Below are 22689 nucleotides of genomic sequence, written 5' to 3'. Positions count from 1 at the left end.
TGTACGCTAACGGGGAATTTGCCGAGGTGTAACAACTTGTAGGCATGAACACAACATCCATAAAAGAAAGGACGTCAGTACTAACAATGTACTGAGTATGTAAGGCATGTACAATAACATAATCAATAAATAAGAGAGCATAAGAAGAAAAGATAACTTGTACTGATTGCCTCTTAAGGTAACTTGTACTGATTGCCTCTTAAGGCAGAATAATGCAAGCTAACACGAGAAAGCATCATATCATGTATACATATATATAAACTGCCCGACCATATAGGTATGGTGTGATCATCATTAGCCCGCGTCCGGGCCTCCAGCGTCCGCGGTAAACATCTCAAGCCGCCCACTAGTGGTGTCTGCCCATGCCATATAGACATGGTGTAATCATCATCATAGCTGCCCACTACGCCTATCGTAGTGGTGACTGCCCTGATATATAGGCGCGGTGTAATCATAAGTATGCATAACATAATGCATGCATGAGAGCTCAAGAAAACCTATAACTCTATCGAAGTAACGTAAGGTCGGTAACCTCCGATTACATTATGGAATAATCCTCATCACTATATCTCACCTTGAAGGAACTAATATCATGAGGTGAGGTAATCAACAAGAAATAACATCAATGAAATCATAAAGATAAGGATAACAAGCTCATCATAGCATCGGTATCATCATCATTAGATAAGGATAACAAGCTCATCATAGCATCGGTATCATCATCATTATCTTGGAACATATCTCATCTCTATCTCATAAGAAGCTCTTAAGAATCTTTAACTTTCAGCTTTTGGGATGTAAGAAGGTCATGGAAATATAGAAAAGAAATCATAATATAGAAGTCATGCCTTTGAAAGAAGGGGACTAGCCTTACATACCTTTACGTCTCCTTAACGACTAAGCGTTCTCCTTCCAAGCTCACAACTCTACATTCAAGAGAATTCGTACCAAGGTTAGATCATTAGAAGCACGCTTAAGTCTAAGATAAAACGACTAAGGGCTAACAAAAATTGGGCAGCATTTCCTTTGTTTCGACAACTTTCTCCATATAATAAACAACTCCCAAATAGCAATAGCGACACTCAAAATATCATAAGCGATAGATTTCTCAAGTTAAATATTGTTCACTTCTCTAATTCACCTTCAAACCATCCATATCCATGAGTAAAATACAACACCATATTCGTTTTTCACATGACACTTCCTCAACGTTACTAGCATCATGCATAATGATATAATACTCATCTCATACTAAGAATCATGACTCAAATTAATTTACTATTCAAAATACCATTACTTCCATATTTGAGCTCACATTCTACATTCTTCTCTAATCCAACTCTTTCAACCACTCAATACCTTCAATAACATGAATTAAGTGTAAAACTCACCTTTGATCATGTAGGAATGATCTTTGGATGAAGATACTCCACTTGAGAAGAACCCCAACTTCAATATTAAAGAAGTTGTTGACTTTTATCAACCTTAGTGAGCATCCACACACTTGGTTTTCTTGATCCTTGGTGTTTGATCTTTGATTTTTCCTTGGGTATGTGTTGATATGGTTTGGAGAAGGTTCTAGAGGTTTTGAGAGAGTTGGAGAAGATGAGAAATGAGAGAAATGAATTTGGGGTCCTCTTTTATAAAATTAAAAGGCTACCCAACGAGGATTATACGGACCCTTATACGGTCCGTATAAGTGACTGTATAATACCTCCAGCGAAAGACCCCTCTCTGGACAGGTTATACGGTCTCTTATAAGGACTGTATAAGTGGCCGTATAACTCATATTTTTCGAAGTTGACCCCGTTGTTTCGTTTGACTTCCAATCCTTGTGGAACATACGTATAATACTTCATTAACCATCTAAGGAGCCTTATAACTTCTCCTCGAGGCTTACTAAATCAACATAGCTCGGTTGTTACGAAATCTTCAGTTATGGTTCCCCTTTGTGCGAACTTAGTTTCTCATTATGTGACTTCAAAATCTTGTCGTATACTCTTTGAAGCTATCAAGTACTCTCTTTAAGGCCATGCGGACTCCATGTTCCGCTTAAGCTTGCATTAGCCTATTCACAGCTCGATGTACGAAAAGTTCGGGGTGTAACAGATACGACCCATACAAAATAATACGATTCCTCTGTACAACTCGATGAACCGTCAAGCTACTCGATAGTCCGCCGATGTGTCCATCGAGTTGAGGTGGTGAAAGAGGTGTTTTAACGTTATAAAATGATCCAAGCTCGATCAGGTCCTTATTTCTTCATTCCATCAGACCCTTAACACTCCCTAAGCTCTCCAAGACCTCTCCTAACCTTTCCCTATTAGTCTAAGCAAAGATTAACCTTGAAATCCTAAACTAGTTTATGAATAGTGATAGCTATTATAGCTATTGAAGTTGTGGATGCTAAGCTTGAAAGAATGGTTTGGATTTAGAGTTTCTGGATCGAAAAAGGTACGCTCTTCATCTGTACTTTATATTAAGTTGTTTTTAGAAGATTTTAATGATTTAAAGTAAAGGAAAGCATGGCATAAAGGTTGCAGGTGGATATATTGGTGTTGTTGGCTTATGGACTGATTTTCGAAGAAATTTTTGGATGGATTTGTATACGTTTATCATTTAGTATCTTAATCATGATGTTGTGGATATTGTTATTGATGTTTGGGAGCTATTATGGAATTGGTTCGGAGTAGATAATATAGGGGAAATGCTGTCCGAATTCCGTCAAATTATTAACTAGTTGAGTTTGAGCGTTTAAATGTTCCTATAGCCTGATTGTGGTATGAATTATCTTGGATGTAGATTTGCAGGCTCAGAAGGTAGACTTTGAATAGCTAAGTGAGCGGCAAGGTATGTAATGGCTGTCCTTTCTTTTCTTGGCATGATCCGTAGATAATAAGTGTTTATCGAATCTTAAAGAAAGAGAACTATTGTTTAGAGCTGTCATAGAGGTGTAACGTTTCTAGATGTGGTATTATATCTTCCAAAGGATTCCTATCCACTCCTTAGTTCACTGTTGGTAGAAGATTTAGAGAAAACATGTTGACATCATCATATATTTTAGTCTACACATGATATACAGCATGCTATATACATATTATTTTTTAGCCTGGCCACTTGGTAAATTGTCACGCCAACCCTTGCTGGAGCGTAACGACTTATGGTGCACATTGCGAATGTGAACAAGCGAACCAACTAAGTGAGCTTTTGAATCAACATGTGATATCAAAAACATAACCGAATATGGAAACAACTAAACACATCTTGATATACTAAAGGTAAATTTGAAATCTGTATCGCGGAAATACTTAGACAATCCGAAATATCCGAACGTAGCCAACATGGCTTAAGCCAGAAACAAGCTGAACAACGCCAACAAGGCTAATATAATAATATCAGTATGCGAGCGTATGCACGTAGGCCTCCAATGAATACAAAAGTGGCCATCTGAAAGGCCCATGTGTAGGCACATAGTCGATATCGCCAGAAAAAGCTGGGCTCACCACGATGGCGATACGAACACTCCTAAGTAGGTAGTTAATCGGCTTTGTGTGTCGTTACTGCGTCGCGGATGCGAGCTGACAGCAAGGGACATCGGAGCATTTGAATTGTAATGTATGTAAGGCAACCGAAGTAATAAAATACGGAAGCAAATCAAATCGAACTAAACAAGAAAGCAAAAAGGTCAAGAAGTACTCACAATCGTTTCGATGAAGAATCACTGTAGAAATCAGAAATATAGCGTGGCCTAGGCCCAAATAATGTGCACAAAGCGTGGCCTCGTGCCCAAACACACGTATGCATAAACTGTGGCCTAGGCCCAAAAATACGGACATGTGTTCAACATTAAGAATTACAGACTGGTAAATCAAGCATGGCTGAGTAGCATGATAACTATTGACACATGGGACTCGTGTAAATAATGTTATATAACGGCGAGACTCATGTGATAACAATGCATAAGTCTATAAAGATTAATCTTTAGTTCATGATGTTCAAAGTGACAACCATGGAACGAATTACAGAATCGCAACTCAGAAGATACTTGATTCTATATCATATCCTGAAAGCCAGAGCTAAACTATATTCCCGAGTCAAATTGCGATAAGTATGAAAAATGAGGCGTAGGGAGAATCATGAATATTCCCTAACGTAAGATAGTTAGCCTCATACCTTAATTCCGGTCTTTGAGCATAATACAATGTTCGTCAACCCTTTCAACTTGATCTATATCAATACAAGTCAAAGGGATTCTATATTAGCAATAGTATTCGGGCTTTGGTCATCCTAAGCATTTTATCGAACACTTAGTGGGCATGAAGTCCACAATCTCATTAATGGTGTTTCTTCACCTAATTCCCATTCTATTACTTCTAGTGATTCTACAATCTCAATTAGGTAATTGGCATCATTCTCCATCACACATATCATTATAAAAATCTCGGTCAACAATCCAAAACCCTACTATAGTTCGTACTCTTTACTAAACCCATTTACTATTCTCCCAAGAACTCATCAATTCACTATTATGAATGATTAGAGGAAAGAATTACCTTTTGACATTCCATCCTCTTGAATTGGAGGTTCATGGTTTCCACACCCAACAATAATGTTCCACTCACAACTCTATTGATTAGAAGGGTTTACTCAAGTTAGAAAGAGATTAGGGACATGAATTCAACCTCTAATCATCATAAAACTTACCTTGAAGGGTTCTTGAGGCTTGGGACTTGTTCCCTCTGACTTTAGGATGATTTTTCATGACTAGGGGTGTTAGGGAAATAAACCCCAAGCTTAAATAAAACTTAAAACACGAAATCCCGACTTTTGACCCGAAACCTGACCTGTTGTGCGATGGGCCCACGACGCACATGCAACACACGACCCCCTGCAGGTTAATATTTAGAGAGGGGGTTTTTGTGCAATCGGTGCACGACGCGAGGCCAGCGCACGCTCCCGCACGCGCCCTCACAACGTACCCGTGTCGGTTCTACACAGTGTTCGGTAAAATAGACATAACTTCTTGTACAGAGCTTTTTGGGCTCCCCGATATACTGCTAGAAATCATTTTCAAAGGGCTACAACTTTCATGTTTTAAGTTTCCTCAAATTTCGATTGAATTTTCACAAACTTTATTTGGAAGCGCGACGTATCGAAAACTTAGCCGATTCTATAGAATTTTAAGGGCCTTACTATTAGCCATATTGAGATGATCATATCTCCTTACTCCGATCTCTGATATGCCTGGTCCTTATATCGTTAGAAAAGTATTTCTACGAACTACAACTTTCATTAAGGGTACTTTCCCAAATCCCAACTAATCAAGGATTTATGGTTTTCCCAAGTAGGCCTGTCAACCATTTTCGGAAAACGTTCAAACCTTCAGTTTTTCCACTAGAACTCTAACGATACGGGGTGTTACATAAATGAGACATTTTATTTTGCACGTCGACGAGGTCGGTGAGGCAATTTGCTGGCCAACGAGTCGGTGAGATTTTACGATTTCTGCCGTCATGAGTCGGTGAGATATAAGATATTATTGTATTGCATTTCATATGAGACGGTATTTAGAGAGATATTAAGGGCATTCTTTGGCCTCAGTTACTATGTTTTTGGTTTCGATTTCGATTTCGATTATTCTATTGCCTTACATACTTGGTACATTGTTTCGTACGCGTCCCTTTTACGGGGGCACGCATTCATGTCTTAGGCGGTATTGATATATGGGCCCGACGGAGGCCGGCGGGACCGGATACCCACTAATTTGGTGGCTCCCTTTATCCAAAGTTTCCAGGTTTATTTGGAGTCTTCCTATTGTATATGTAGACTTTATGGGTAGGCCGGTACCCTTTTCCAGCCATGATACAGTAGTTTACTCATTAGAGGCTTATAGACAAATCCTTTGTATAGTATGTCAGTGTTGTAGCATTGCCGGCCTTGTATATGTCTATATTGACACCGTTGGTTGTGTTCATAGCAGACTCATCTTCTTGCTTAGTTATATATGTTTTGGGTGTGAGCGCCCCGTTCAGATGAGACAGCCAGTCTTTATATATATTCAAAGTGTGACCTTGCCGGCTGGTTGGTATTGTCTGTTTACAGGTAGGCTTTGTCGGCCTAAGTTGAGGCTTACCCCTCCAGAGCAATAAAATTAGAGTGGTTCGCTCGGGCCTAGTATGGCATCGAGTGTCGGTCACGCTTCTCCTGATTTGGGCGTGATACGAGTAAAAACCCGACCCCATCAATGAGTTAACTGTCTCCACATAACCTTCTATGTCATCAACATCAAAGTTCACAAGAATGGTTGCTAGAGCCTCACCGAAACACTCTTCTCTCTATTTTAAATTCAACAGCTTCATCCACCATATCAATATAATCAATAAAAGAAATGTTTTCGTAAGCACTTGGTAACTTCATCCCCTTACTCGCTTGGAAAGTAACTTCTTCATTGTAGACTCAGAATTTGATTTCGTTCTTCTTAGAATCCATAAGAGCCCTTACCGTACCAAGGAAAGGTCTCCCCAAGATAATAGGAATCTCCCTATCAACATCACAATCGAGGATCACAAAGTCAGCAGGCAACAAGAATTTACCAACCCTAACAGGCACGTTATCCACAGCTCCACCTGGCCTTTTAATAGATCTATCAGCCATCTGCAATCGCATGGTGGTAGGTCTAGGCATTCCCAAATTGGATTGCTTATAGATAGCAAGAGGCATGAGGTTTATTCTAGCCCCATTATCACATAAAGCTCGAGCAAATTCATGCTAACCAACAGAACATGGAATAATAAAGGCCCCTGGATCCTCCTTCTTCTGAACATTTGTGGTGGATATAATAGAACTAACACAGTGGGTCACACTTACAGTGTCATTCTTCACAGACCTCTTCATTGTCAGCAAATCTTTTAAGTACTTTGCAAATCCTGGCATCTCTTTGACAACATCAAGAAACGGAATGTTCATCGATAATTGCTTCAGCTGATCATAGAATCTCTGACACTTAGCATCTTCAGTCTTCTTTGTCAACCTCTAAGGAAAGGGAGTTTGGCTTTAATTAATTGAATCAAAGGACGAAGAGCCCTTTATCCGCTTACTTGCTTGTGTCATTGTTGTCCTTCTACTTTTTAGAACTTTTTGGAACATCATCAACCTGCTTAACAATAGGAATTTCTGTCTGGACCTCACCAACAATTGTTGGCACATCAAATTTTTTCTCTTCTTCTTCACCAACTGGCTCGAGATTTATCACCTTCTTTTTAGCACTTTAGAGTATTTTACCACTCTGAGTACTGATATCATATACATGATCTACACCACCTCCCCCATTCTTCGGATTCGGAATAGTGTCACTAGGAAGTCCTTCCTTATGTGGAGGGTGTTATTCTCTGTAAATATTGCGCATCTGCGACTCGAGCTTCTGAATGGAAGCCGCGTGAGATCCCACCATTTCTGCCAGCCCCTTCAATATTCTATCTGCTTTGTCTTGGTTGGCTAGCACATTTTCAAACATGCTCTCCAACTTCGAACTCCCTTGTTTAGTCGACTGACCCTTTGATGGAATATAGGAATTGGAACTCCTATTTCCAAAGTTATTGTTATTATTATATTTTCCCTAGTTAGAGCCACCATAGTTGTTGTTGTAATTACCTTATCCCTTTTGAGGTCTCCATTGATTCTGAGTCTGATTCTGATAGCCTCCTTAATAATTCTGCCTCTGGTAACTCCATTGCGAGTTATTGACATAGTTAGCATCCTCATACTGCATAGAAGGCCCCTCTTGATATGGACCCTCTTGAACTTGGTACATTCCCTTGGGCATTCCCATAATTTCTTCATCAACGTGAACCTTCTTCGGTTCCTTTTCATCAAGTTTCTTGGTCAGCAAAGAGATATTGGTTGCTATCTGAGCTAGCGTCTGCTGAGTTTCTAGGTTCTCCTTCACAATGTTATGGATGATTGGAACTCCATAGGCTACACTGTTAGTACCAATTGAATGCCATGCTTGATTGTGAGTAGTAAGCTTATCAAGCAAGCTAGTGATTCGGGCATATATCTTGTCCATAAAACACCTACCAGCTGCATTGTTTGTGACTGCTTGTGTCAACGGATCTAGCCCTCTATAGAACTTCTCCATTAATATATTTTTTGGAAAATAATGATTCGGAGACTTCTGCAAATATTCAAGCTTCAAATAGTTGTTCCCCCGGAAGCTGTTTGAAATCATAAATTTTGTCACGAATTTTAGCTTTCTAGCTTAGCGGAAACCACTTCTTGTGAAAAACATAAACAAGCTCTCCCCACGTATGAATAGTGTTATGGTGCAGCTTCTCAAACCAAACTCTTGTTTCACCGACTAAAGAGTATTTGAAAACTCTTAGCCGAATAGCATCATCTAGAACAGCATTCTGCATATGCTGGGCAAACACACCCACGAAGTTCTTCAAGTGTTGGCGAGGGCCATCATCGGTAGAGTTCCAAAAATACCCCTCAAGTTTGAACAATTGATAAATAGTGGAGTCAATCTTACAGTTTGCAGCATCAATCCTTGTTGGAACAATAGCGGATGCATAATCCACCTCGTCAAACATATCAGCAAAGATATTCTCATCATCCACTTCCACAGGTGGGTCTTGCAAATTCACCCCGTTGTTACCAATAGCTCCACATCAGTTGTTATTGTCACGACCCAACCAGAGGGCCATGACGGGCACCTAGAGCTAATAACTCGAGCACCTCTAAACATACATCTCTTAATCATCTCTGGTGGACCATAAAGGGAGCTCATGGATATCATAATCTGTAAGGACATATATCACAATATAACGGCACATTTCTATAATCTTCAACAATTATGCTCATCGTCACCATACGATAAGGCTACCAAAATGTTATACAACGATATGAAACGTCTAGCTGAAAATTCATAAGGATGGGACAGGACTCCTCCATATTCGAGTATATACACAAAAGAGTAATACTAATAGACTGCAGCTCCGAAGCAAATGGAGCGCTTCTAAGACTCCGTTGATGAAGCTCTTAAGGATCAGATCCTTCTACCTGTCTACTTGCGGGCATAAACGCAGCGTCCACAAGAAGGGACGTCAGTACGAACAGTGTACTGAGTATGTAAGGCATGAATAACAACATAACAAGAAATATGGAACATAATATGAGGTAAACATAACCTGTACATTTGATTGCCTCTTAAGGCGGATACCATGCATGCTAACTTTAACTTTTTAAATGAACACTTTAAAAAAAAATATATATATATATATATATATATATATATATATATATATATATATATATATATATTAAACTTCCCGACCATATAGGTACGGTGTTATCTTACCCGGCCATATAGGCGCGGTGTTATCTTGCCCGGCCATATAGGCGCGGTGTTATCTTGCCAGGCCATATAGGTACGGTGTTATCTTACCCGGCCATATAGGCGCGGTGTTATCTATATATATATATATATATATATATATATATATATATATATATATATATATATATATATATATATATATATATATAGGTGCGGTGTTATATATATCTAGTATGTTGCTCAGCCACTAAGGGTCGGTTATATATATAAATACATATATCATGCATGAGAGCCCAATTAAAAGCTACTACTTTATCAGAGTGGCATAAGGTCGGTAACGACCAATTTATATTATGGGACAATCATCATCGCGATATCTCACCTTGAAGGAACAATTATCATAAGGTGAGATCAATAACAATGAATAAAATCAAGAAATTTATGAAATAAACTCAATAATCTCATAATAGCATCAAGACTGGAAACTTTGAAATCTCTTGAAATGGGATCATCATCATCATCATTATCAACATAGGAAACGTCTATCTTTAGCGATATAAGAACTTTGAGAATCATGAACTTCTAGCTTTTTAGGAATAAGAATATTATGGAAAACATGTATGAGTGCATAAGAAGGGAATCATGTCTTTAGAAAGAAAGGGACTAGCCTTAACATAACTTTCGGTCTCCTTAGCCACTCAATGTTTATCCTTCCAAGCTTGTAAATCTACATATAAACCATTCATACTATTGTTACGCTTACCGCCATATGCTTGTCTTAGGCCCTCAAAATAATTCCTTTTAAAATCTGCCGAAATTCAGGCACCATCTCCCCATTTTATATCCCTAGCCTGAAATTACAATACCAATAAAACAACAACAATTGCAATACTAATATCGACCACATCATCATCAATACCAAAATATTCCATAAAACATCCCACACGATATTTCTTAACATACAAAAACGATATACACTTCCTTTCTTCCGAATCAAGTAGCATAATCTCATCAACACACCAACAACATTAGATACCATTCATATACATGTAAATCAGCCTAACCACTCAGCCACGACATGCTCAAAATAGTCCATAAACACAATACTACAACACAACACTTTATGACCTTTCCTCCATATCAATTTTAACTTTTAAGACTTGTTCAACCTTCAAATAAACTCCACATAAGAGATAGGATGAAGAAAATACCTTATACTTGAAGAAATTTAGCCACACCAACTTTCTTCAAGACCAAACTCACCACAACATCAAGTAGAAGCAAGAACAATCACCCTTCATGGACTAGTTTGGTGTAATCTTGTTATATTCTTGATTTAATGGGCTATAAATGTTTGGGGATGTGTTAGGAGATTTCTAGAACTCATGGGAGTGTAAAATGCTGAAACAATGGGGTTTATGGGGTATTTATACCACTCATAAGTCGGTTCCACCGACTTTCCCAAGTGGGACCCGCGGAAGCCATTTGGCACCTGGGACCTGTTGCCATTAAGATTGTCTTGACTCATTATTGCTATGGCTCCCCGCCGATCTGTGAGCACTCTTAATTTTTGTAATCTTTTGCCTTGCTCCTTATTTCTCTACTAGTAGACAAATTCCCTTGTTCTGATTGCTACGGTTCCTCACCGATCTGGAACACTCTTAATTGTCATACTCTTTTGACTTGCTCCTTCCTTGACAAATTCTCTTGATATGGCACCCTTCCTTGCTTGCTTCTTTGGTGCTATTTTAGATTATCCCTTTTTGTACTCGTCGACCTTATATACATACCATATCATCTCCTTTTAATTCCTTGGTCGGACTCTTTAATTCCTTACAATATGATCCGATTCATACTTGAACTTTTCCTACAATTTCCTCTCCTCAGTTTTAGCATAATTGCAAAATAAACTCATGAACATGGAACAAAGATAAAATCCTACTTAATCATAACTTCCTTTTAATACGAGTATGCTTTCTTCTTAAGTCTTTGATTCTCTTGTACCGATGATCATTTGAGAATTAAATTAGCCTATGTTCTTCTTTGACTCCTCATCGTTGTCCTTACAGCATTTTGTCGGCCATTGCATTATTTATGATTGTCTATGGTTCTATAACATATGCTCTCACATTTGATATGACCAGCGACTTGTGACTCCACGACTTGCGATGTACTTTCTAGTCTCAACTAGCACAGCTGTCTTGCTATCCATAGGCACACTATCTCCCTTTCCTTTGGAGATCATTGAACTCCCTATAATTATTCCTTTTGTTAAAACTTTCATCTCTTCTAGTGCTAAGATTTCCCTTTTTGTAATCTAGATTGTCCTTTATACTTACTCCCTGGTCAGCTTACAGACCCTTCTTACTCCTTTTGTTACCTCTCGGAGTACGTTACTGTCACGACCCGGCTACGGGCCATGATGGGTATCCGGGGCTAACCACCGAACACCGCTCATTCTGTTACTCATCTGCTCTCATTCGTAATATCCGCTCATGATCATAGAAAACTATTATCATTTGAAACATATTTACTTTATATACATAAGCCCTTCGGCTATCAAAATAATATATGCACATGCATATACATGAAAGACTGTGAGACCATACTACCCACACTGCGTATCTACGAGCCTCTACTGGAGTACCAGACATATGGACGGGACATGTTACACCTCGGGAATTTCCCCTTAGTATACAAGTGTGTAGGCTCGTGAAGGACATGACATATACGAGGTTGGATAAGCAAGAAGTAGTAATTGATGGTCCTAAGTAAGATTTCCAAGGACATCCGAGGGAAGGCAAGGAAGTTGTTAAGGGAATCGAGTTATAAGTTAGTGTGTCGGATGAAAACTATGAGTATTGGGTTAGTGATACCTTAAGGATGTTGTGGAGAAGAGTTATGACGTCCCCTAGATTAATAACGAAGTGATAAACAAGTGCCAAGAAGGTTTCATAAGGATTGGAGATCAAACGAAACGACGGGAACCATTCCGGTGGAACTGTGAGTTCCACGGACAGCACCATGTTCCACGGCCCGTGGATGTGTCCGTGGAACAGCCAGCAGAAAGAGTGGCTGGCTGGTCATGAACCACGACCAGTTCCACGACCAACAAAGGGTTCCACGGACCGTGAAGCTGTCCGTGAAGTCCCATCGCCGAACCCATTTCAAGTCTTTAAATGTGAGTCCACTTCATTTATTTCATTCCCATTCACAACTTCAACCTCTCCACATCTCTAGAACTTTCTAAACATTTTATCCACAAGAAAACTAAGTGAATCAAGGATCAATAACAAAAGTTGAAGTGAATCAAGCTTAGGAAACTCCATTAAAGCCATCAAAGTCAAGGAATTCCAAGAAAGGTGAAGTAGGGTTTTTGTGAGGAAGGGGTATTATCAACCAAGGTTTATTCCTCTACCATTGGAGGTAAGTTTCATGATCTTTACATGTTGTTTGAAGTATTATCAAGATGAAACACTTAGATTATGAAAGAGTATGAGAAATGGGTTATAAATGGGTAGATTATGTCATTGTGGAATAGTAGTTGAGAGGAATCATGGAAATGGTTACGTTGAGATTTTAAATGTGTTATAAATGATAGTTAGAGCATGGAATGAGTATTATAACTGGAAGAACGCGACGATGAACTTTGGTCATGAATATGGAGAACTGAAGTGAAATTATGAAATGCGAATTACGTAAATGAATGACGATCGTTGTTAGTAATATTGTGATGGTTGCTATGGGCGTTGGAAGTGGATATGCAGTATGGCGGAAAGTATTATAAACAAAGGAAACGCTGCCCAATTTTCCTTAGCCTTAAGAGGCATGGTTTTATAATTGCCTAGCTAACGACGATACGAACTCTTTTGAAGGTAAAGACGAGGACGTTAAAGGAGGACGAGCAAGCTATAAAGTAGTTAACGACAAAGGTATGTGAGGATTTACCTTTCCTTCCAAGGCATGAATCCTATGCATAATCTTCCTCTTCCATCATGAATCTTCTACGCTTCTAGAGATTAAAAGTATAACTTCATGAATAGCTAGACAGGATAAGAAATACGCCATGAATATGATAAGGACTCTAGAGACCATGATATGATATTCTCACGAAATCAATAATGATGATCACGATCCATTGGTATTCTTTTCTTATATGTACTCACCTTAAATTGTAATTCCCTTCAAGGTGAGATATGACGCTTATGCTTATTCTATAATATGATCGGGGGTTCACGACCTTATGTCACCCCGACATAGGTATATGTCACGACCCAACCCCGTGGGCCGTGACTGGTGTCCTACTTGGACACCCAAACGTACCTACCTAACAGATCCGACATACCGGATAGCTAATCATACAATACATAAATCCATACGTACATAACATACATCGTACGAACATACATATATACATACATAAACCCGTACGTGTCGTTAGGGCTATTATATCGACGTAGTTGCATAACACACATACCTACCCGTGACAAGGACAACCCACACCCCTCACGTATATGTCACGCGACCTCAACATGCGTAAGAATCGAAGACGGAATCAGAAGACGGGACAGGGCCCCGCCGTACCCAAACAGTCATGTATACAAAGCATATGTACAACAGAAGATATATACCAAAATATCAGCTCCGGATCAAAGGGAGCTCTCCAAACAAAGAGACTAATACCCTAAGTCGGCGGCGTACGCGCGGCGCGTCCGTACCGCGGGCATGTAACACGGCCCCCCGAGAAGCGAGGGGTCGATTTAAAGTGTACCGAGCATGCAAAGCGGAACATAGCATACATAATCAAGTAACCGAATCGATATATAAAATCATAACGAGACGGTAATACGGTAATAGGGCGGACGAGAATCGGATTCGTAGCGAGTCGTACCTACGGAGCGTACGTACGTAGTCATGCGCGTAGTCGACTTACGGAGCATACGGACGAGAATCGTAGCGTAGTAGTACGTAATCATAAGCGGAATCGGACTTACGAGCGTACGGGCGGACTCTCGGATAGAACCGAACTCGCAGGTATGACGGACGGAATCGAGTCCGAATCGATTTCCGAAGTGTGACGGACGGTCAAATTCCAAAACGGACATACGAATCGGTAACGGAGACAGTAATCATGCATGCGAGTCATGATCATATGCGGACAGACATATCGAAATCGGATCCCGCCACATACGTACGTATCCCGCCCTTTAATAAGGGACGCGGTAACGAACCCTACCCTCGTAGTACGGGACGCGGTAGACGAGAATCGATCAAATGCCATCCCGCCGCCATCCCCATAATATCACATAATCGTATCATAATCATAATCGGATCCGAATCGATACGTACGTATCCCGCCCGCACAATCCGAGGGACGCGTGAATAATGCGGTGAGGTGCACGAATCACGTAACCCCGGCCCGGCGCAGGTGAAGGAAGCATTGAGTCATCCACGAATGCATCCATGAGAAACCATATACGTACGGACCAACATACGTACTTAATAAAACCGAAATAGTTCGAAAAGTATCGGATCGAATAGTCGATTATATCGAACGTAACGTCCGCAGTCGTTACGGATGTCGAATAATGTTCAGATTCAGAAAGACAGCCAAAATACTTATTAGTTAGCGGACAGAACATGATTAAGAGTTACTTATGAAAACAGACAGAAACAGATCGATTAGGACCATACCGGGAGTATCAGGGCATTGTGGGCCCACCTCGGACCCAATCATAATAAAGTACATAAATTATAGATAATAAACCTTAGGGAGTCGTCCATAATCACTTTAGAGTGTTTCGACTCCATTTATGGAAGTTACATACTTATAGGTCAACTTTAGAAGAAATGGGTTCAGTCTTACTGACGGATTTTGCACTAATTTCAATCTCGAATTGTGAGAAGCAGAAGTGTCATCGAGGCTCGCCGTCAAGCCTGTCAGACTCAGAACATGCCAAGGAATAAAAGGGCAAGGCTTTACATACCTGAACTGCGCCTTACGCTCGTCAAATCTCAATTCCCGTTTCGTCCAAAAACTGCAAATGGTCATCTTTACCAGTTACTATTCATGCAAGTTAACATTTCAACTTTGGGGTTATACTTGGCTACCGAAATTTCGGCAGCACTTCCCCTATAAATATGACATCCCCGAGATTCAACTCGGCTCAAAACAACCAACAACAACCCAACAACAACATCAATAACAACAACAATCGAACTAGAATACATTCTAACATAATTAGTCTTCTTTCTTCATAAAGCCACAACTTCCAACTAACTTCACATTTCCAAACTAATATCAACGTTCTCATACTCATTCAAGAACATTCAAATACAATTCGGGAGCATTTCGCATTATTTCACAAATTATACAAAAATTCCACCGAAACTATAATTCATTCAAAATTTCCAACTTCCAACATAAACTTCCATGACATATTTTTACCTTTCAATTCCGTTAACAACTATCCTTTCCAACATGAATTCCATCATAACCGCAACTAAAACACAATACAAAATTCAACTCGTCAATTCAATACATAACCATGCACATACACGGCTACATATACACACACATACACACGGTTTACACACTACAATTCACAACACACAAATTCCTCATACTTCTCATTTATTTCATAGGACCATAACAACATAATCAACATACTAACAAGTTTAACAATTTTCCTTCATGCAACCACCTCCCACGGCCAACACACAAGCACACCATACGGCCACCACATGCATGCAACACTTCCATAATTCTCATGCACTCTACACATACTACAACACATACATAATTCCTCCAACATAAAAATAAGGATTCTTACCTTTTCCAACAAATTCTTCACTTGCCACTAGAATTGTTCTCTTGCCAAGATAATTATACCAAGTTGTAGAGCATCATGAACTTAGTAAGAATTCAAGAAGAGCCAAGTTTTTGAATTGACATCCAAGCTCCAAGAATTTTTTTCTCTTCTTTTTCTTTCTTTTTCTCCCCAAACCCGACGGCTTCCCTCTCTCTTTTTCTTGATTTTTCTTTTATTTTCTTGAACATTCTATGGCTAAAGATCACTTTTATAATTAATTTGCACATGCAAAAATTAATTAAACTTGGGTTTGGGCTCATAGTTGGCCGGTTGGGCCTCCCATAATTGGGCCTTATTTCCTTATTTTTTTCCAAGCCCAATTCTTCAAAATTCTTATTTTGTAGTTTCCGAAACAAATTTCCAAAATTCCAAATTTGCCCTTAGGCCTTCTCCGGTGTTTTCACATTCAAGCTTCCACAACCGGCATACACATACTAAGAAAATATCCAAACATGACCTTCTTTCTCATAAATCACAATTATTTCAAATTTTTCGATTATGCAAAAAGACGGGATGTAACAAGATAGTTGCCCTTACGTTCAAGTGAATGTGCCTATGATATGTATATGCATATGTGACTAAGGATGCTAAAATATGATAGAACGATAACAAGTCCATAACGATAAATATATGAAATGTATGATATGCATGATGATGTGAGTCCACCGCGCCTAATTGGCCGGACATGTCACCGCTACGGTGGGCTGCTATGATTCCACCGCACCGAGAAAAGGGCGGACATGATCACCACTAGTGGGCTGCATGGGATGGTTACCCGGACGCGGGTAACGATGTGATGATGTATGATTGATGTGATGATGCTTGCATGTTATGATAATATATATGATATACTTATGCATGATGTATGTACATGAAACTGGTTCATATGTAAGGAGTACACAAAGTTATATTCTCGTCTCGAACCTATGATTTCCGATTATATTTATTTCACTCCGCTTACATACTCGGACAATGTTCGTACCGACGTCCTTTCTTCGACGCGTGTTCATGCCCACAGTAGGCGGGGAGAGACGCGATCCCTAGGAGCCGAGGGTCGATTTGTGAGCACTCCATTATCTGGAGGTGCTACTGATTATTCTTTTGGTACATATCTGTATATTCATATTTTGGGCAAGGCGGGGTCCTGTCACGTCCATATGTCTAGTACTCTAGTAGAGGCTCGTAGATACGCAGGTGTGGGGGATATGATCCCAGGATGTTCGTGTATATGTATATATATACTATTCTGATGGCCTAAAGGTTTATGTTATAAAAATAATTAAGTTTTCAATAATGATATGTTTCCATGAATTTGAGCATGTATTGTGTATGAAAGGTTATGGGTAATGGGACGAGTGGTGTTCGGTGGTTAGCCCCGGATACCCGTCGCGGCCAGTAGATCGGGTCGTGACAGAAGTGGTATCAGAGCTGTTCAGTCCTAATATGGTGTGTTGCGCGCCACGCTAATAAACAAGGGGCTACAGGGCATTTAGGAAAAATGACCATCCTTCTTCATATGAGATCGTGCGATAGAGCCGAGTATAAGATTTAATCCTCCCTAATGAGTATGTTGTGATTTCAGAAATGCCGCCAAAAGCTAAAGCCACCCAGAAGGGCAAGACTACGACAAAGAGGCGGGTAGAAAGAGAGCCGCCTATGAATATAGATGAAGGAGATTCACATCATGAGGCTTTATCTAATGCCTCCACTACCCCTCCTATCACAGAAGGACAAGAAGGGGCTTCTGTTCCAGCTCCTATTCCTCCGCCCTCCACCGGTCGCTTTCGGTCAACAAGTAGCCGAGGCTATTAATTTATTGACACAATTGGTTGCCGCTCAGGCACAAAGGCAAAATGCGGGCCCAAGTGATCGTTCAACTAGTACTAGAGCCCGTGACTTCATGTCACACCCTAATTTCTGTTAGGGTGTGATGGGCACCCGACCCTTATTTAGGGCCGAACGAACCCGCCGACTCACCTAATACTCATAATCACGCTGGCTTTCAATCATGACACAAATATATAACGAGTTTTTCGAAGAATAATATACTTTTTACCTTTCTCGAATCAAAAATGCTCTGTAACATATAAAACTTTTAATACAACCCGTAATAATACATCGGCTTGCGTAGCCGCTTACATAACTGACATCTTATACCCATGACACTGTCTGCAAAGTCTCTAGCACGGAACATGAATCCATATCATAATACTCAGACTCGGCAGCACTCCGGAGAAAATGGAGCTCGCCAATCCCGCTGGAACATCTCCTGCTAATATCTTCAACTCATCTGGGTGTACCTGCGCGGCATGAAACGCAGCCCCCCGAAGAAAGGGGGTCGCACGGGAATATGTACCGAGTATGTAAAGCATGAAATATAACAAGCGGGATTATACCCTCTAATAAAGAGTACGAAGAACCATAAAACTTGCCTTTGGAAAAAAAAAACATATATCATGCGTGACATTTCCATAAAATCCTCATGTATGCATATAACGTGCCCCGGCCCTCTCGTGAGGGACGCGGTAAATGAAATCATCGTATACATATACATATACATATACATATAACGTGCCCCGGCCCTCTAGTAAGGGACGCGGTAGTAAAATCATATCATATGCATGTACATGTAACGTGCCCCGGCCCCCCCACATGAGGGACGCGGTAAAAGGGAATCATCATATGCCATCCCGGCCACCTCCCCCATATCATCATATCAAATAACGTGCCCCGGCCCCGCTAGCAAGGGACGCGGTAAATATACGTGCCCCGGCCCTCCGCGGAGGGACGCGGTGAACAATGCAGAGAAACGTGCACGAATACATGCCCTGGCCCGGACGCAAGTGAAAGAGTGGCTACAGCTCGCACGAGCAGAGTAGTGAGAAACCATGCACATAAACCATTTCAGAGACTCAATGAAATAAGCAGACATTAACGATTAATCATATTCCAGAATATATATACAAATCTTATAACGTAAGCATATCAAGGTATCTTGAAAATCCGGACAAATATTATAGCAAATAACTTTCGGACATTACTCGGAAACATATCATATATCATGAGCATATCAAAATATCGTGGAGATCATAGTCATATATCGATTCAATTCGGGCCCGCCTCGGAAAGTTACGGACCTTACATATTATGGAATCACATACGAACATATCGAAGCAATCCGAGCCTTTCTATGAAAGATACGGACGTTCGTAGTTACGGAGTCATTTAAAAACATCACTCTTTTGGAAACACAACTTATATGCAATTTTTGAAATCCAAATCTTACTAATGACATAAAAACCATATCTTGGTTACGTTAAGAATATGAATATCGAGAAACAAATAAGAATTATATACATGCTCGGATTGCAAGAGTAGAGTTACCTCGGGGAACGTGTCATAACTTACTTTCAACTAGGACATGCCAAAAGAAAGAAAGGTGAGCTTTACATACCTTAGCCGCTTCCTAAGCTAATCCAACCTTACGTCTCGACTCTCCAAGGTCTACACACGTCAATAAATATCGAATATTAGTCATAAACATCAAAGAATCCAATTCCACGCCATTACTTTTTCTACCAAAATTTCGGCAGCATTTCCCCTATAAATCGGACATCCCCGAGAATTCAACTCGGCTAAATCAACAACAACCAAACCAACAAGCATGATAACGATATCCATAAGCAATTCAAAACGCATTCTAACGTTAATAATTCCTTTCTACACAATTCGATAACATTTCAATTATATCCAAATAAACTACATACGATCAATTCAACACCAACGCTCACATATTCGATTACCAATCCGCAACCTTTCAAACAAGATTTAAGAACATTCCAACAATATGCCATGGAACCCGTAGCCACCAATTTCCATAGGGACGACGACAATACGTTTCTTTTTTCCAAATTCGTCAATGACACCATTAATCCATACCTTTGCAACATTATTTTCATAAATTCAAGAAAGTATACTAGAACCACATTACGTTCTAAATCAGCCCACAACAACTACGACTTCCATTTGAGTGATCAAACCTTCATTTTCATCACATAATCCACAACAAACAACAATCAAAACACTACATAAAATCAACTCATTCCTTGTCATATCAAAACAGCCCATACGGCCACTCCTCAACATCCACCATTCCATGAGTTTCATTCATTTCCACACTTCACAACATGCACAAACCATGCATAACATATATAAATAAAGATTAGATTTTACCTTTTCTCTTCAACTCTTCCTCTCGGCTAGGACCATATTCCGCAAAAACGAGCGCTTTGCTTGCTCTTCCAACTACTCCACGTTAACGAGGGCCCTTCAATTAGTATGTTTGCATGAAGAAACAATTTTTTTCTTGGCCAAATCTTGGTCTTGTTTTTTTTTGTTCTTGGCCGTATGGCCCTTCTTTCTCCTCTCCTTCTTTTTTCTTCATATTTCATGAAATCTCTAGACACAAATGATGAACTTGGTCATCCATATATATTTATCTCTATAAAAATGTGCACATGACCATGCACATGCTCCATGTCTTTTTTTTTTTTTTTTCTTTTCTTTTCTTTTCTCCAAATCTCTAGAATTTTCCTAAGGGTGAAGATGATGAAAAATGATCCTTGAGTCATCTTTTGTTATACATATATTAGCTTCCATGTGGCCATGGCCCACAAGTCATGTGCATGGCCACATGATCATTTTTCATGAAACTTAAATTTCCAAATTTTCACTTTTGGTCCCAAATTTTCATGAAATGTCCAACCTTCCATAATTCACTTTTAACCCCAAATTCCTTAATATTTCCATCCAACAAAATTCATAAGCAACTTATAGCTTAAAACAAAATCGGAAAAAAATAACCTTGTCCTTAACTTGTCGCAACTAACTTAAAATATTCCGACGTACAAATGCGAGATATAACATCCTTCCCCCCTTTAGAACATTCGTCCTCGAATGTTCAACTAGTCGTATGGGGTCTGGGATCTCTAGGGGGGGGGGTTTCCTTTATTACCATGGAATGCAATCTTATTTACCAATCATGTTTTTCCTTCGTTTCCTCCTCAGGTTCGCAAGTCATTTCCTTTCTGTTATTATTTAGTCGCGATGCATTAACCAAGCCATGTCTTTAGTACGTGACCCTCTTTACCTCACGAACAATGTAGTAAAGTCCAATATGTATCTGGGTTAAAACTCTTCCTTCTCGTCGAATCGATCACTTGCTTGAATCGTCTTACAATTCTTCTTTACTCATCTTGTTACATTCTCAACACGTTGTATCATGTCATTACCTTATCTTTGCCTCATTTCTCCTACAACCGCATCGGAATACCTTTTTGGTTCAACCATAAGCACGTCTTGTTCATTCTCCGTACTAGTCCCACCTCGGTAATTTATCTCAAGCCATCCTAACATCTTTCCTTAATGCACCTAAAGTATTATCACCGTATTGTTGTTACCGACCTTAAACTTTTCTCGTCAAGCATTTACTTGGTCTCACCTCCGATGTATAAATACTCATAGGTAACATGAGCGCTCTCTGCACGACCTACATATTTAGTCTTAGTCACGGTCGTTTCTTCTCCTGGCTCGTATTATTCCGCATCCTACTCCCGTGCTTGTATTTGCTAGGAGTCTACCTTATCATACTTCTTTCCCCCACTTTTCTTACTTTCTACCATAGGAAATTTTCCAGTGCTAGCAACCATTCTACTGCCTACATCCTACCCTCTGATCCCGAATAGCCGTACTATCTTTCACAATGTCTTCGTAAGCTACTCGCTGCTTTCCTTTGTCGTATTCTCTCTTTAAGTCTCCATTTCCTAATACCATGTTATTCCGGATACTTACAATTAATTATCAGTGTCACCTCGATTATTACCCTGACTTCTATCACTTTACTGCTGGCTTTTGGATTTTTCTAACTTGTCTCGGCAAGGAGTCTTACCGGTGGCCCCAGTATCCGTATCCAATATTTTGTAGCGTTGTTTGCCTTCATCTTACACTTGCATCTCTCCCCCTCGCTTCCCCCCTTTAGGGGTGTACTTATACTATCGTCCAATTCTACCTTGCCCTAAATCCGTATTTCCAATCTTAATTAGGCGGTGCTTCTATCCCGACATTTTGGTTTCCGTTTCCGTTCGTTTACTCACTTTCTTTCTTTTCCAAATGTCGTTGCATTAACACTTTCCAAGCTTAACTTGTAATGAAAACAACATCAGCTTACCTTGGAACATTTGCACCCTTTATATATACTTTTCCACTTGAACCTCGTTACTCTGCCCGTTTAATGCCTTTCATACACCGCTACGTTGATTACCGGAACACATATATCCGCTGATCTAACCATGTACAGGATATCCCGTGCGTACCTATGTACACATATAGTCCCTATTATCTTGCTTACAAGATGTCTCCATATACTATTCCGACTCACCCTAATCCTAGAACTGTGACGCACTTTCTTCCTCTTTATCGGTC

The 22689-nt window shown here is 39.9% G+C and overlaps 1 protein-coding gene across 1 annotated transcript; it reads right to left on the bottom strand.

The window, feature by feature from the left end:
* Positions 1 to 6456: 6456 nt before the first annotated feature.
* On the bottom strand, positions 6457 to 7673 carry LOC132042155 (uncharacterized). The gene is made up of 5 exons (XM_059432774.1): positions 7651 to 7673; positions 7448 to 7580; positions 7154 to 7252; positions 6868 to 7032; positions 6457 to 6768 (listed from the first exon to the last, which is right to left on the bottom strand). The coding sequence occupies exons 1-5, from the start codon at positions 7671 to 7673 to the stop codon at positions 6457 to 6459; spliced, it is 732 nt and encodes a 243-aa protein (XP_059288757.1).
* Positions 7674 to 22689: the final 15016 nt, after the last annotated feature.

Source organism: Lycium ferocissimum, unplaced genomic scaffold, assembly GCF_029784015.1.
Source record: "Lycium ferocissimum isolate CSIRO_LF1 unplaced genomic scaffold, AGI_CSIRO_Lferr_CH_V1 ctg13655, whole genome shotgun sequence".
NCBI classification, from domain to species: domain Eukaryota; kingdom Viridiplantae; phylum Streptophyta; class Magnoliopsida; order Solanales; family Solanaceae; genus Lycium; species Lycium ferocissimum.
The sequence above is the reverse complement of the archived record's forward strand: the minus strand, read 5'-3'. Positions and strand labels throughout refer to the sequence as shown.